Source organism: Symphalangus syndactylus, chromosome 17 (assembly GCF_028878055.3).
Source record: "Symphalangus syndactylus isolate Jambi chromosome 17, NHGRI_mSymSyn1-v2.1_pri, whole genome shotgun sequence".
Classification (NCBI taxonomy): Eukaryota; Metazoa; Chordata; class Mammalia; order Primates; family Hylobatidae; genus Symphalangus; species Symphalangus syndactylus.
Genome location: NC_072439.2, coordinates 95,244,817 through 95,262,683, shown reverse-complemented (window position 1 = coordinate 95,262,683; position 17,867 = coordinate 95,244,817). Strand labels below are relative to the sequence as shown.

The following is a 17,867-nucleotide window of genomic DNA, read 5'->3' as shown; positions in this document are numbered from 1 at the left end:
CTGACTTCCAAGTCCAGAAATGTGTCACACCAAAGTGTTTAGTTTCGTGCTTTGTAATATACTTTACTTGAACCTTTGCAAATGTAATTTCTCTTGTGGTAGAAATTACTTCAAATTTCAAGAGAAAACAGCATGCTAGGGTTTAGACCTCATGTCAAATAAAGAAGAGGAATATTCTGAGGCCTAAAGATGCCTGGGATTATCTTCCATTTTAGAGATAAAAAGCCAAAAACAGGCTGGGCATGGTGGCTCGTGCCTGTAATCCCAGCACTTTGGGAGGCCAAGGTGGGCGGATCACGAGGTCACGAGATTGAGACCATCCTGGCCAGCATGGTGAAACCCCATCTCTACTAAAAATACAAAAATTAGCTGGGCAGGGCGGCGAGCCGCCTGTAGTCCCAGCTACTTGGGAGGCTGAGGGAGGAAATGGCGTGAACCTGGGAGGCGGAGCTTGCAGTGAACCAAGATCGCACCACTGCACTCCAGCCTGGGCGACAGAGCAAGACTCTGTCTCAAAAATAAGTAAATAGATAAAAATAAATAAATAAACAAATAACAAACCAAAAGCAAACAGGAACTGAAGAGCAACCCTAGGTGATCTGAAAGTAATATCTTTAACTGCGAAATGAGACAGGAGCCAAAGGAAGAAAGAAGCTTTTGGAGGGAGAAGGAAGGAAAGGTGAGAAAGTGGCCTTCAGGGAAGTTCACCTAAATGACTGCCTCAGAAAGGCTTCCTGGAGGAAACTCCCCGAGAGCACTGGGCCAGGACGGGAAGCCTGGCTGTCAGCGGCCTTGGGCTAGCCGCTTGCCTGCTCTAGCCTCGGTTTGTATACCTGTAAAATAGGACTGGTCCTTCTTACCCCTACCAGACTCACAGAGCTGTCATGAAGATCAGCAGAGATAATCCATATGAACATGTTTTGAGAAGTATACAGTTCTGGCGAAGTGTGAGCTGCTACCATCTAAATAAAGGTAGGAAGAGCCAGGGGCTTAGCAATTAACCAATTGAATAAATACTATCCCACAAAAATGAGGTCATCTCTTGCCATTCAGTTATACCAAAAGGAATATGTACTTTTTTTTCTTCTTTTTTTTTAGACGGAGTCTTGCACTGTTGCCAGGCTGGAGTGCAGTGGCGTGATCTCGGCTCACTGCAACCTCTGCCTCCCGGGTTCAAGTGATTCTCCTGCTTCAGCCTCCAGAGTAGCTGGGACTACAGCTGTATGCCACCATGCCTGGCTAATTTTTTGTATTTTTAGTAGAGATGGTGTTTCACCGTGTTGTCCAGGATGGTCTTAATCTCTTGACCTCGTGATCCACCTGCCTCAGCCTCCCATAGTGCTAGGATTATGGGCATGAGCCACAGCACCTGGCCAGGAATATGTACTTTTATTCATAGGCCATAGAGACCACTTATAAATGGAGAGGAGCTGGGTTATCTTCTACTTACCTTGTGCATACTTTGGGAAAACACCTACCTTTTTCACCTTCCTTATTTGTAAAGTGAGAGTATGAGAATGCCTGGGAGCACAATCTTTGAGTCCTGACGTTTTGTATTTCTATTTTGAAGGAATTTAGAACCATTTCCTTATACCATGACTGAACAAAGGTATCATGGCTTAATTGACTCTAACATTGCTCTTTAGTTACACCTTAACACAATCAATCATTTTGGGGAAGTGTTTTGTTCCAGTGAGACTTAAAAAGTAAAGTTCCCTGATATTTTTCTCTAGGCCTTAAGAAATAAGACAAAAAATAAAAAATAAAAACCTTTGAATTCTTTTCTGATTATAAAGGTAACATATGTTTATTGTAAGAATATTGAAATGACAAATAAGGATCTAAAGAATGAAGTAAATATGCTTCATGAGTTTACCACCAGACGTGTCAATAAAAAATGCAGGCTGGGCACTGTGGCTCACGCCTGTAATGCCAGCACTTTGGGAGGCTGAGGCATGCAGATTGCTTGAGCCCAGGAGTTCCAGACCAGCCTGGGCAACATAGTGAAACCCTGTTTATAAAAATACAAAAAAATTATCTGGGTGTGGTGGTATGCACCTGTAGTCCCAGCTACTTGAGAGGCTCAGGTGGGAAGCGCGCGTTGGTCCAGGAGGTTGAGGCTGCAGTGAGCTGAGATTGAATCAGTGCACTCCAGCCTGGGGGATAGAGTGAGACTCTGTTTCAAAAAAAAAAAAAAAAATACATAAAATTCACCACTTTCTAACTATTTTGCTCTCTCTTCATACTTATCTATGCTTTTGAGATTATTTGCACCTAATTTATCTGTATCATGGAAATACGAGGTAGTGGTATTACACAGCATGGTGCAACTGTATTTCTTCCCATTTCTTCCCAACTCCTAATTCAGTGACATCACATTGGTATCTTGAAATAAATAATGTTGGTGGTATTTATGCCACAGAAATCTGTGAATACTACAACGGGACTTCCACCCTGCCTCACCTGAAGGCTGGTTGTTAAATATTTACCAGCACATCACTGAACATATTATTGCCTCATAATCTCCCTTTTCCCCCCTACATGTTGAAAAACAGTATGAATATTGTTTTTGGATATCATCCGTTTGTTTGCATCATGGCAAAACAAAATTATTCTATTGATTTAAAAATTCTATTCTTAAAAATATACATATACTTAGAAATATGTATTTTTTTAATGCTAGTTCTTTTTGGAGAAAGGGTCTCTGTCTGGGTTGGAGTGCAATGGTGTGATCATAGCTCACTGCATCCTCAACCTCCCAGGCACAGGTGATCCTACCACATCAGCCTCCTGAGTAGCTGGGACCACGGGCACATGCCACCACGCCTGGCTAATTTTCTAGTATTTTATGTAGAGATGGGGTTTCACCATGTTGCCCAGACTGGTCTCAAACTCCGGGACCCAAGAGATCCACCTGCCTTGGCCTCCCAGAGTGCTGGAATTACAAGCATGAGCATCCACACCTGGCCAATATGTATTTTTAAAATGGAGTGATTCTATCTCTACTTTAAAAAAAGCTAGGCTTTCCATTATACTTACAAATGCATTGTGGATCTATCTATCTATCTATCTATCTATCTATCTATCTATCTATCTACCTCTATATGTTTGATAACTATAGCGTCACATGACTATTTCAATGTTCAAGTTGTATTTGGATGAATTGTGCTGTATTAGCAGGTTTCCCATGTTGCACGTGTATTATTTCTAATTTTTTTTTGGCTGACATAAACAACTTTGTACTTAGATTTTTATTTATTTTTCAGATTATTTCCTTAAGATAAAGGCCTAGAATTATTACTACTGACTCAAAGGGGGCATGCATTTTAAATTTGGATTAAGACATCATGCCAAATTACCCTTCAGAAGTTGTAGTTGTACCAATTTATACTCGGACCAGCAATCTTTTTTGAGAATACTTGCTTTCTCTTCCATTCATGACAACATTGAAAATTATCAGTCTTTTTAACTTTGGCTCATTCAGTATACAAAATTGATATTCTGTGGTTGTATTATTTTTACATTTCCTTGATTTGAAGTTGAACACATCTTTCTATGTTTATTGGCATTTATATGTTTTCAACTAGAATCTCTTAATTTTGTAACTGGTATTATACCAGCCAGTAGTGGGTAACCAAAAACCAGTAGTGGAAAAGCACGATAAACTCTTTGTGGACATCCACATCATTTCGGAGAACCTAGCAATGGGCACGTAATGTGGCAGCAGGGTGGTGTGTGGTCGTTGCCACATTGGAAGTCCTGTCATGCCTTCAGCAGGAGCTAGGAACATTTTTTTCCACCAATTACTTGGCTCACTTTGGTAGCTGATGTTCGTCTTTTCTTCTCTAACACCCGGGAGCAAAAGCACCTCCCCCACCTCAATAGCCACTTGTTTATTATGCTCCATGGGCACCTCTGAGTCAGTTGCCAATGTTAACTAGTGAACCCACAGATCTCATAGTGGGGGAATTGTGTGCAGGCTGAGACATTTTGTCATTTGAAATGTTCGGGAAGCTGGGCCACTGGCCAAGTCTAATGTCTTTATTCTCGATTCATTGCTGCAGAACTCCCATGAAGTCAACTCATCTTCGATATAAATTTTAGAGGAGTGAAATTTAATTGCTTCTTGAAGAGAGGGACCCTGCTCAATTCACATTTTCTTGGCTTCTCCCTTCCCCTTCCCATTCCACCCAGAATTTAACACAGTACCTGGCACAAAAACTCAGGGCATGATAGCATAATTGCAAGCTCTATTAACTACAATTTTGCATTCTGAGAACAGGGAGGCAGCAGGGCTCAAAAGTAGGAGTGGTTTGAGTAATTTAAAAATAAACCCAGAAAATGTTATGTTATTTATTTGGAGTGGTCAATGGTCAATAGTCTCAGGATTTTATCAATTAGTTCCCCTCTCCTCCAAGAATAACAAAAGCTTATTCTTCAGAGTTAATTAGCCATACTATACTATTTTTCTGTAAGATACTTTATCTTTTCATCCATTCGTGTATAAACTCAATGAATATTTAGGAAACCTCTACTTTTTGCCAGGAGTCCTCTGTGCTAACCAAGGAGGAGTTTGAAAGAATAGCAAATAGCTTCTGTTTTCAAGCAGCTCACAATCGAGTGGCAGTGCTGAGTACATAATTTGCATGACCCAGTGCAAAGTGAAAATGAGGTGTCCCTTGTTGAACAATTATTAAGAATTTCAGGATGGTGATAACAGAGCGTTAAGCCAAGTGTAGGGACCTTCTGAGTGTAGGGCCCAGTGTGACCGCACAGATTGTGTACCCATGAACCGTATAGGTCCTTAGGCCCATGGAAGACAGAGCACAGGGCACAGGAACTTGAGTTGGCACTTTGGTGAGAGAGTTGGTCATTTGCTGATGGATCCAGAAGAAATTCATTTTGGGTGCCCATTTCAAGGCTTTGTGAAGACTAGACAGAGTAGGTTGACTTGACAAATCGGCCCATAGCTACTTCTGAGTGCCCTTCATAGAAACCTTGGTAAGCTGCCTGAAACCACAGGCTGGGTAGAGTTGAAAGGCAGCTCAGAACACCTTCTCCTCAACTTTTCCCTCAGCCTAAGGCTATTCTTGTGGACAATGAGTACAGCTGTACCGAAAATGTCCCCTCAGAAAAAGAACAGAGAGGAGGCCCAAATGTCCTGAATGCTTTCCAGAGAACTATAATGTCCTCAGGCCAGGACACACTGATTTCAGTGGGTACACACGTGGGGCCCTGGCTGAAACTGTAATCACTTCAGCATGTCCAGAATCTGTTGCCTTCTTGGGGGAACTATGGCTGAAGGATTTTGAAACTCTGGTACTTGAGTTTCAGAATCAGTACTTAGAAGATAATATTGTGAAAAATGATTCATGTTTTGAGGCCAGTTCTAAAACAAAACTATCCAAGAATTAAGTTTGAGTAGATGGAGAGATCTGAGGCTGTATCTTATTTCATGTTTATATTTAACATGTCACATTGACTTTGATATATTTCTGATGAGATGAATTGAAAAATGTGCGCATATAAGAGTTTCTCTCTTCTCTCCTGACTCAAGTGGGTTGTTAACCTCAATCTTACAAAAGGAGGAACTGAGAAACTATATAATTTACCAAAATCTGGCATCTAAGAAGCAACAAAAACAGAACTTAAGCATAGGCAGATTGACTTCAAGCCTTCTGCTCATAACTCAGTGTACTTAGCCTGTTATTACCAGTACAAGTAGTACTGCTATTAAGCCCCACACAGTACTTATTAGTTTAGCAGTTATTTTATACTTTGGGCTTATTTTGAATTGTGAGAAACAAAACCTCCAGATCCCTTTTTGTACAAGTCTTAAATCTCTGATCTTTTGGGCTTAGAAGTGATTTGGATCACAGGTGTTGAAATCAAATCATCTGGATATTCCTTTAGTTTTTAGTCATCTATGCATTCCTGTATTGCAGAAGTGGTCTGTCTTTGTGCTCCTGTTTCTCTCCCAGTGATATCCTCCTGGGCTTACGACTCAGTGCTAGGCTTGTAGTAGAGGTAGACAGCGTTATCTGTTGCCCTTGTCCAGACTTAGTCTCTGGCAATCCCTTTGTATCTTAGCTTCAGGGAGTAGTGCTTTGTCAATATTCGTATTTTCCCTCTCTGTGGCAGCCAAATCTGTCTTATACTTGTAGTTTTCTTAGGTGAGAGTTTCTTGCTTCTCTACTGGCTATTAATTGCATTTAATTTTAATGTAGAATCCTGGTTTCAGAATAGTCAATGGTAAAAGTTTTTGCCTTTATCCTTCATCCAGCTTCAGTTGATTTTTGCTCGTGTCCTGGCAGATGGTTTCTTACTTAGAAGTAATTGGCCTTTGTCAATTACTAGCTCATTCCAGAAGCTTAAATAGTAGGAGAGAAGAGCCCAGAGAAGTAAGAGGGAAGTTGAGCCTGTCTCCTGGAGCCATTAGTCACCTCCTTCAGACCTGTGCTGCCGAAGGGAGCTCTCTCTGATGTCCTCCTCTGCCCCCAGTCTGTCTGATGAACACCAACTGATGCTTGGGAAGAAGAGTTCCTGAGTGGATGCCAGCCTCTTTCTGAGTCTCAGACCTTTAGATATTCCAGCTAAACTGATGCTGTAGTCCAAACTTGTACTTTATAAATTTGTTTAAATTTTAGCTCATTTCTTCTTATCGGTCGTATGGCCAACATCACTTTCTCTCATGAGATGCAAAAGGTAAGAACATTGTTTTAACCTGTTTCTTTTCGGAAGAACTTGTTCTTTGGAATTTGGTTTACTTGATTTACTTGAAACCTTAGCTATCTGATGAGTTCAAGAAAATTTATGACTTTGTGGGTTATCTCTGTTTTTTCCTGGTTGTTAGGGGGAGTGTGATGTTCTTTGTAGCATTCTACATTCAGAAGCAAAAATCCTCAAGAGAGACCTTTGAAAATCAGATAAACTATGTGTTGATGATTGTCCTAACCAGTTGGTTAAGATCGGCTATCAAAAGACTGTATGAGGTTGGTTTGGCAAGACTAGTTTAGTGTTGCTTACTTACTCTTAGTGATTTCTGCATTCTTTTCCATGTGCCCATTTGCCAATGGGGTTGTTTGTTTCTTGTAAAAGTTCAAGTTCCTTATAGTTTCTGGATATTAGACCTCTGTCAGATGGACTGCAGAAATTTTCATTCAGTCTGTAAATTATCTGTTCACTCTGATGATAGTTTCCTTTGTTGTGCAGAAGCTCTTTAGTTAGATCCCATTTATGAATTTTTGCTTTTGTTGCAATTGCTTTTGAAGTTTTGGTCATGAAATCTTTGCCTGTGCCTATGTTTTGAATGGTATTGCCTAGATTTTCTTCTGGAGCTTTTTTTTTTTTTTTTTTTTTTGAGTCGGAGTCTCGCTCTGTCGCCCAGACTGGAGTGCAGTGGCGTGATCTCGGCTCGCTACAAGCTCTGCCTCCCGGGTTCACGCCATTCTCCTGCCTCAGCCTCCCCAGTAGCTGGGACAACAGGCACCCGCCACCATGCCTGGCTAATTTTTGTTGTATTTTTTAGTAGAGACAGGGTTTCACCATGTTAGCCAGGATGGTCTCGATCTCCTGACCTTGTGATCCACCCACCTCAGCCTCCCAGAGTGCTGGGATTACAGGCGTGAGCCACCGCGCCCAGCCTTTTCTAGGTTTTTTATAGTTTTGGGTTTTACATTTAAGTCTTTAATCCATATTGAGTTAATTTTTGTATAAGGTGTAAGGACAGGGTCCAGTTTCAATTTTCTGCTTATGGCTAGCCAGTTTTCCCAGCACCATTTATTAAATAGGGAATCCCTTCCCCATTGCTTGTTTTTGTCAGGTTTGTCAAAGATCAGGTGGACGTTGATGTGTGGTGTACTTTCTGAGATCTCTATTCTGTTTCATTGGTCTATGTGTCTGTTTTTGTACCAGTACCATGCTGTTTTGGTTACTGTAGCCTTGTAGTATAGTTTGACGTCAGGTAGCCTGATGCCTCTAGCTTTCTTCTTTTTGCTTAGAATTGTCTTGGCTATGTGGACTGTTTTTTTTTTTTTTTTTGGTACCATATGAATTTTAAAGTAGTTTTTTTCTAATTCTATGAAGAATGTCAATGGCAATTTAATGGGAATAGCATTGAATCTATAAATTACTTTGGGTGGTATGGCCATTTTCACGATATTGATTCTTCCTATCCATGAGCATGGAATGTTTTTCCATTTGTTTGTGTCCTCTCTTATTTCCTTGAGCAGAGTTTTGTAATTCTCCTTGAAGAGATTCTTCAGTTCCCTTGTTAGCTGTATTCCTAAGTATTTTATTCTCTTTGTAGCAATTGTGAATGGGAGTTCGTGATTTGGCTTTCTGCCTGTCTACTGTTGGTGTATAGGAATGCTTTTTATTTTTGCACATTGATTTTGTATCCTGAGAATTTGCTGAAGTTGTTTATTAGGTTAAGAAGCTTTTGGGCTGAGACGATGTTTTTTTCTAGATATAGGATCATGCCATCTGCAAGCAGAGACAGTTTGGCTTCCTCTTTTCCTATTTGACTACCCTTTATTTCTTTCTCTTGCCTGATTGCCATGGACAGAACTTTCAAGCTGGGTTTTATTGTTATACTTCACAAGGGGCCCTCTGATAACTCTAGGATTACACATCCCCAGGTACCACTTCAGTGGAAAAAGAACTTGCCTTTCTTTCAGTAGTCTTAGCCAAATACTCTTTCTTCTCACTGGCTCTGACTGAATCATTTTTGCTTTTTAAATTAATTTGTGTGGCCATTGGCATACTATGCTTGTTGTCACATGCTCTCTCCTAGAGTTGGGGTCAGAGTCAACTCTGCATGAAGCACATCAGCTGCAAATAGCGAAGGGTGTGGTTTGCCAGAAGAATATTGGGGTATTGGATACTGTTACTTGGAGTGAGAAAAATGGGGTGGGGTAGTCCAAACAAACAAACAAACAAACAGAATTTCCAATCTGATGGTCAATATATAATCGGTAAACTAACTGAAAAAATAGTGTTTAAAGTTTTCACGTCCCTGAAGGTGATTTTTTTTTTTGTCAGAGTTAATATCGCTGTGAAATAATCTGTGAGCAGGTTAATAATCTGTGATAATCACAGATAAATAATCTGTGAACAGATAATATCTTTGTAAAATAATCTGTAAGCAGGTAGAAAAAGGCTTTTCAAAAAACATATTTTTTTATTTTAAAAGTGAAACATGTTCAATGAATAAAATGTATAAAATATAGAAAATTATAACGTAAAAGAAGAATCACAATGATGCCGTCACCCGCGGCAAATACCATTAGTATTTTGCTTGATATATTTACCTTCCAGTCTTATTTTGTTTGTTTGTGTTCCACCTTTTTTTCAATTAAATTTAACATCATACTGCATGATTTTATGTTGTTTCTCTTCATATGTAATTACGTATATTTCCCTCATTATTAAAATACTTAATAAACTTTCTTTTAATGGCTATATAATAGTATTTAATAATTGACCTACTGATATACATTGATTGCCTTCTATCTGGCATTACTAGTAATATTGCAGCGAATATTTCTGTGTATAAATCTTGTCTTGTGTTTTGTATAAGCTAGAAGGGTTTTTTTGTTTGTTTGTTTTGGCAGAGAGCCTTAGTGACCTAAAATCCTGCCCTTTGGAGGTCTACACATTTGTGAGGCCAGTTCGGCTTTCAGTGCTCCTCTCAGGAGTAAAGATCTCAGGTGGAGCTCATCTCTTCATTAGTGGCTTAGTTGTCATGAGGGATGTGGTTTTGAGGCGTACAGTTGCCACATTTGCCATTCACCATCACAGAGAAGTATGAGGCAGAACCATGTGACAGACAAGTCATGAAGCCTCTCTTTGTTCAAGGAATTTCCAAGAAAGGCAGTATGTTCATTTAAAGGATCAATTCTGACCAAGCAGAACATGTTACGGGGTGAGTAGGGCTCTAGCAGCAAACTGCGGGGCTTCATATTTCATTTCAGAAATTTCCCATGTACCTTCTCCCTGCTGTTCCTACTCTGTGAGGAATAAAGAAAAGTGAAAATTCCTCTTACCTTGGTGTCGAATTCTATCTTCTGTGGTCACAATGGTAGTACTCGTTCTTTAATAAAAGCTTGATTGTGGAGGCTTTCAACCTTATGGGGAGATAAATCCAATTATCTTCCTTCTGAACTTTTATACAAGGTCTCAGTGCAGGAAAAAAATTAATTTTGAGTTTTAACAACATTGAAATAATTGCCCACAGAGTGTCCATGTATAAAGTAAGTGGCCAACTGAAAATAGCAAAAGAATATGCAAATATGCCTAATAATAATAATAGTTAACATTTATTGACTAATTACTAGGTCCTATACCCATTGCTAAGCATTTTCATGTGATACTTTATTTTCAATTCACAATAACCCCATTAGGTAGGCACGATCACCACAGGTGCAAAGACTGACTGTTTCTGTTGTGTTCCATGGTGAGCAGCTATGTGCAAACCCATCTCCAAACGCCCGGGGTGCTGAGAGGCTAAAGAAAGAAGCTGACAAATCCGGTTTCTCAGAAAGAAACATTTAATAGGGACTTAGGCACAGAAGCGATGTCTTAGGCAGCTGTGAGGTGGTGGATTCTTGAGCCCTCCAGAAAGCATTCTTTCTCCAGCCAGGTTTTAGGGTAGAGCATGTATCCTGTCTCAAACCCTCTTGTGAAACTCATGGCCACTGGGAAAGTTAGATAAGCATCTTCATGAGAAGTTGTCCATGCCACAAGCATAGTTTCTTGACCTTGCTGCAGGAACGCCTTGGGAGATAGGAGTCAAACATTGGCCATTGTGGTGGTTTTGCTTCAAGATGGTGTTACTCTTGCCATGAACAGGTTGTTTTTCTGCATGTTGTTTCTTGATGGCAGAGGTCTGCAAACTATGGCCCGTGGGGAAATATGGCCCACTGACTATTTTTGTAAACTTTCGTTGAAAAATAGCCACCTATGGCCGGGCATGATGGCTCACGGCTGTAATCCCAGCACTTTGGGAGGCCGAGGTGGGTGGATCACCTGAGGTTGGGAGTTCGAGACTAGCCTGACCAACATGGAGAAGCCCTGTCTCTACTAAAAATACAAAATTAGCTGGGCGTGGGGGCACATGCCTGTAATCCCAGCTACTAGGGAGACTGAGGCAGGAGAATCGCTTGAACCTGGGAGGCAGAGGAGGCAGTGCTCCAGCTTGGGGCACAAGACTGAAACTCCATCTCAAAAGAAAGAAAAAAGCAAAAAGAAAGAAAGATAAACAGCCACCTACATTTGTTTGCATATTGCTTCTGCCTGCTTTTGCAGGAGATCTGAGTAGTTGTGAGAGACAATATGGCCCACAAAGCTTAAAATATTTTCTATGTGGCACATTACAGAAAATATTGATTCCTGCTCATTTCCTTTTTGGTCTCATATTAATATTGTTATTATTATTATTAACCTTTCCTTTATTGCCCCTAGTAAAATGTTACTTACTAGAATTGTCCAAGTGCTTTCATCCACAAGTGCTGAAAGGCCAATTTGTCAGTTTTTCCTTTTATGGATAGCACTTTTCATGTCTTTTGCACCTAAGATGTTTTCAAGTCTAGGAACTCTTTGCCTAGCCATACGTCCTGAGATTTTCTCCAACATTTTTTCCTTTTTTTTTTTATTATTTTTTTATTTTTTTATTTTTTTTATTTTTTTATTTTTTTATTATACTTTAGGGTTTTAGGGTACATGTGCACAATGTGCAGGTTTGTTACATATGTATCCATGTGCCATGTTGATTTCCTGCACCCATTAACTCGTCATTTAGCATTAGGTATATCTCCTAATGCTGTCCCTCCCCCCTCCCCCCACCCCACAACAGTCCACGGAGCGTGATGTTCCCCTTCCTGTGTCCATGAGTTCTCATTGTTCAATTCCCACCTATGAGTGAGAACATGTGGTGTTTGGTTTTTTGTCCTTGCGATAGTTTACTGAGAATGATGTTTTCCAGTTTCATCCATGTCCCTACAAAGGACATGAACTCATCATTTTTTATGGCTGCATAGTATTCCATGGTGTATATGTGCCACATTTTCTTAATCCAGTCTATCGTTGTTGGACATTTGGGTTGGTTCCAACTCTTTGCTATTGTGAATAGTGCTGCAATAAACATACGTGTGCATGTGTCTTTATAGCAGCATGATTTATAGTCCTTTGGGTATATACCCAGTAATGGGATGGCTGGGTCAAATGGTATTTCTAGTTCTAGATCCCTGAGGAATCGCCACACTGACTTCCACAATGGTTGAACTAGTTTACAGTCCCACCAACAGTGTAAAAGTGTTCCTATTTCTCCACATCCTCTCCAGCACCTGTTGTTTCCTGATTTTTTAATGATGGCCATTCTAACTGGTGTGAGATGGTATCTCACTGTGGTTTTGATTTGCATTTCTCTGATGGCCAGTGATGAGGAGCATTTCTTCATGTGTTTTTTGGCTGCATAAATGTCTTCTTTTGAGAAGTGTCTGTTCATGTCCTCTGCCCACTTTTTGATGGGGTTGTTTGTTTTTTTCTTGTAAATTTGTTTGAGTTCATTGTAGATTCTGGATATCAGCCCTTTGTCAGATGAGTAGGTTGCAAAAATTTTCTCCCATTGTGTAGGTTGCCTGTTCAGTCTGATGATAGTTTCTTTTGCTGTGCAGAAGCTCTTTAGTTTAATGAGATCCCATTTGTCGATTTTGGCTTTTGTTGCCATTGCTTTTGGTGTTTTAGACATGAAGTCCTTGCCCACGCCTATGTCCTGAATGGTATTGCCTAGGTTTTCTTGTAGGATTTTAATGGTTTTAGGTCTAACATATAAGTCTTTAATCCATCTTGAATTAATTTTTTGTATAAGGTGTAAGGAAGGGATCCAGTTTCAGCTTTCTACATATGGCTAGCCAGTTTTCCCAGCACCATTTATTAAATAGGGAATCCTTTCCCCATTTCTTGTTTTTGTCAGGTTTGTCAAAGATCAGATAGTTGTAGCTATGCGGCATCATTTCTGAGGGCTCTGTTCTGTTCCATTGATCTATGTCTCTGTTGTGGTACCAGTACCATGCTGTTTTGGTTACTGTAGCCTTGTAGTATAGTTTGAAGTCAGGTAGCATGATGCCTCCAGCTTTGTTCTTTTGGCTTAGGATTGACTTGGCAATGCGGGCTCTTTTTTGGTTCCATATGAACTTTAAAGTAGTTTTTTCCAATTCTGTGAAGAAAGTCATTGGTAGCTTGATGGGGATGGCATTGAATCTATAAATTACCTTGGGTAGTATGGCCATTTTCACAATATTGATTCTTCCAACCCATGAGCATGGAATGTTCTTCCATTTGTTTGTATCCTCTTTTATTTCATTGAGCAGTGGTTTGTAGTTCTCCTTGAAGAGGTCCTTCACATCCCTTGTAAGTTGGATTCCTAGGCATTTTATTCTCTTTGAAGCAATTGTGAATGGGAGTTCACTCATGATTTGGCTCTCTGTTTGTCTGTTATTGGTGTACAAGAATGCTTGCAAAGTCTCAGGATACAAAATTAATGAACATTTTTTCTTAAAGTTTTATGTTTTATATTTAAATGTGTGATCCATTATGAGTTAATATGGAAGGACCTGAGCTGAAAGGACCTGGGCTGAGTGGCATTTAAGGATTTGCACAGGCTGCTAGTGAAGCCAATAGATATTTACAAGCTGCTATGGCCCTGTTTAAAGCCTAGTTTTTTTTTTTTGTTTTTTTTTTTTTAATGTGGATTCTTCCATTAACAATTAAGTTTGTGTGAGGAGCTTTCCCTTGCCTGCCCTCTGTTTTTTCCATCTCTAAAATAGATGTAGATCTGTAGGATCTGTCTGATTTGGTTACCCACCTGTCTTCATTTTGAGGTCACGTGGACCCTTACATAACCAGCATAAACATTTTTTTCCAGACCTGTAAGAAGTTTCATTTGCTGGAAATAGTGCAGCCACTTATAACCAAGAGCCAGTGGATCCTTAGGCTTTCAAAAGTGTTGAATTTCAGATATGAAAAATCACTTGGAGATACCTACTCCAGCTCATTTATTTCTTAAAAAAGATATTTGGAGATCCATATGCAGTTGTAAGAAATAATACAGGGAGATTCTGAGTACGCTTTACCCAGTTTCCCCTATTGGCAATGTCTTGTAAAACTATAATACAATATCACAATTAGGATAGTGACATTGATACAGTCAAGACACAGAATGTTTCTATCACCACGAGGCAACTTCATTTTGTTTTTTTTATAGCTACATCTCTTTCCTTCCCACCTGTATCTCCTCCTTAAGCCCCAATAAACACGCATCTACTCTCTATTTCTATAATTTTGTTGTTTCAAGAATGTTGCATAAATGTAACTATATAGGATGTAACCTTTAACATTGGCTTTTTCTTCCCCCAGCGTAATCCTTTGGAAATTGATCCATATTGTTTTGTGTATCAGTAGTTTGTTCCTTTTTATTCCTGGCTAGTATTCCATGGTGTTATGGTTGATTTAACCATTCACTCATTGCAGGACATCTTCTCAGCTGTTTCCAGGTGTGGTTGACAGATGTTTTCTCTCATTCAGTCGTTTTTCTTTTCCTCTTCTCAGCAGGCTCTTTCGCAAAGCAAAGTTTTAATTTTGACAGAGTCCAATTTGTCAATTTTTCCTTTTATGGATAGCACTTTTCATGTCTTTTGCGCCTAAGATGTTTTCATGTCTAGGAACTCTTTGCCTAGCCATACGTCCTGAGATTTTCTCCAACATTTTTTCTTAAAGTTTTATGTTTTATATTTAAATGTGCGATCCATTATGAGTTAATATTTGTGTAAGATATAAGACTTAGGTTGAGGGCATTTTTGCCTATGGATATCCAATTACTTGATCACCATTTGTTAAAAATTCTATTTTTTCTTGCTTTTGCATATGTGTCAAAAATCAGTTGGGTATATCTGTGTATGTCCGTTTCTCAGTTTTCTATTCCATTAGTCTATGTGCCGATGCGATACAGTCTTGATTATGGTACAGTTATATGATAAATATTGAAATCAGGTGGACTGATTGTTTTCACTTCATTATTTTTCAAAATTGTCTTAGCTATTATGGTTTATTGACTTTTTAATATAAATTTTAGCATTATCCTGTTTATATACAGAAAAATCTTACTGAGATTTTGATAGGTATTACATTGAATCTGGATATCAATTTGACAAAAATTAAAATCTTTACTATGTTGAGCTTTCCAAACCATAAACATGGTATCTCTCTCTGTTTGTTTAGATCTTCCTTCATTTTTTTCATAAGCCTTTTATAGTTTTTGGCATATGAGTTCTCTAGGTGTTTTGTTAAATTTACATGTATTTCATTTCTTTTGAGTGATTGTAGTCATATTTTTAATTTCAGTACCCATATGTTTACTACAAGGATATAGAAATACAACTAATTTTTGTATGTCTATGTCATGTCCTGTGACTGCTAAAATCACTCATTAATTCTAGAAGATAGTTTTGGGTAGATTTTTGGGTATTTTCTACAGAGAAATGATATATGTAAACAGTTAGTTTTATTTCTGTATGCCTTTTATTTCCTTTTGTTGTCTAGTTACAAATTCTGGAACAATGTTGAGTAAGAGTGGTGAAAGTGAACATTCTTGTCTTGTTCCTGATATTATGGGGAATAAATTCAGTTTTCACCATTACATATGCTACTGTAAGTTTTTAAAAATGCTCCTCATTAAGTTGAAAAGGTTCTCTTTTATTTATATTTTTGAGAGTTTTAAAATCATGAATGGGTGTGAATTTTTGTCAAAAGGTTTTTCTACTTTGGTGTGATCATGTGATTTTTCTTCTTTAGTCTGTTAACACGGTGGTCTGCTAAATCAGTGATGATTAATTTTTTGTGTGTGTGTGGCTAAAGCAGTTTTGCAACCCTGAATGAAACACTACTTAGTAATGGCTTATAAGCGTTTTAATATGTTGCTGAATTATATTTGCCAAGTATTTTGTTAAGGAAATTTGCTTCTATATTCCTGAGGGATGTTGGTCTATACTTTTTGTTTTTTTACTGTCTTTGTCTTATTTTGTTATCAGGGTAATGCTAGCTTTATAAATTGAATTGGAAAATAGTCCGTCCTCTTCTACTTTCTGGAGGAGATTGCGTAGTAATAGTATTATTTTTTCTTTCAATGTTTGGTAGACTTTTTTTTCAGTGGAACTATATAGGCCCAGAGATTTCTTCTTTGAAAATTTAGGAAGTACAAATTCAATTTTCTTAATAGTAATAGGATTAATCAGATTATCTGTTTCACAATGAGTGGGAGTTGTAATAGCTTGTGTTTTTCAAGCAATTGGTTTATTTTATCTAAGTTGTCAAATTTATATGTGTACAGTTGTTCATATTTCCTTATTCTTTTCTTGTTTTTAAATTTTCTAATACTGATGATTTGTCTCTTCTCCCTTTTTTTTCCTCAGTCTTGCCAGTGGTTTGTCAATATTACTGATCTTTTTAAAGAACGAGCTGTTTGTTTTGATTTTCTATTCACAATTTCATTGATTTCTGTTTTTATCTTTATTATTTTCTTTGTTCTGCTCACCTTGGGCTATTTTGCTCTTCTAGGTTCTTGAGAGGGGAACTTAGATTATTGTATTGGAAAGTTTATTTGTTCTAATATATGCAGTTAGTGCTATAAATTTCAGTTTCAGCACTGCTTTGAGTGTGTTCCACAAATTTTGATATACCGTGCCTTTGTTTTCATTCAGTTTAATGTATTTTTTTGTTTTTTTTTTCTTGAGACTTTCCCTTTCACCCATGAATTATTCAAAAGTGTGTTGTTTAGTTTCCAATGGTTTGGAGAGTTTCTTGTTAAATTTCTCTTGTTGATTTCCAGTTCTATTCTGGTTGGAGAAGATGTTATATGACCTTAATTAATTCTTTTAAATTAGTTGAGGTCTGCTTTGTGGCCCAGGATATGGTCCATCTTAATGTATGTTCCATGAGATCTTGAAAAGACTATACGTTCTGTTATTGTTGGCTAGATTGTTCAATAAATATCAATTAAGTTCTGTTGGTTGATGATGTTCTTTACGTCTTCTATATCCTTGTTAATTTTCTGCTTAGTTGTTCTGTGAATTATTGAGAGAGAGGTGTTGACGTCTTTGGCTTTCAGCTGGGTGTGGTGACTCATGCCTGTAATCCCGGCACTTCGGGAGGCTGAGGCAGGTCATTCAAACTGTTTTTCTCCATATAGGTAGGTATCATTACTCTTTGGCTGCTTTTAACATTTTTTTGTCTTTATTTTTTACAGGTTTGACTATTATGCTTCTTTTTGTAGATTTATTCAGATTTCTTCTGTTTGGGGTTGACTCATCTCCTCAAATTTGTAGGTTTATGTCTTTTACCAAATTTGAGATGTTTTCAGCCATTATTTCTTGAAGTTTTTTAGTCATTTCCCCTCTCCCCTCTCCTTCTAGGATTCCAGTGACATAGTAATCAGATCTCCTGTCATAGTCTCAGAGGTCTCTGAGGTGCTGTTCAAATTTTTAAAGGCTACTTTGTCTCTGTAGTTCATATTGGACACTATTTTTCTTCAGTTTTTCATTTCGCTGATTGTTTTCTCTGTCCGTCTATTTGCCATTGAGTCTGTTCACTGAGTTTTAAAATTTCAGGTAGTGTGTTATTTAGTTCTAACATTTTCTTTTGGTTTTACATATCTTCTATTTTCTGAGCTACTCTTTTTTTTTCATTTAAGTGTGCATGTAATTGTATAGTAGTTTTATAACGGCGGCTTTAAAATCCTTATCATATAATTCTAACATCTCTCTGTTACCTTGGTGTTGGCATCTATTGATTTTCTTTTTTCTTTCAGTTTGAGA

General features: G+C 38.3%; 1 protein-coding gene across 5 annotated transcripts in view; it reads left to right on the top strand.

The window, feature by feature from the left end:
- Window positions 1-17,867, top strand: part of ATP13A4 (ATPase 13A4) — a 211,954-nt gene that overhangs the window by 55,694 nt on the left and 138,393 nt on the right. For 3 of the 5 annotated variants that reach the window (XM_063621983.1, XM_063621982.1, XM_063621986.1), the window contains exon 5: window positions 870-972. The exons of the other annotated variants lie outside the window; for them this stretch is intronic. In XM_063621983.1, coding sequence (XP_063478053.1) covers window positions 870-972 — 103 coding nt within the window. The remainder of the gene's footprint in view (window positions 1-869; window positions 973-17,867) is intronic. 5 annotated transcript variants of the gene reach the window in all.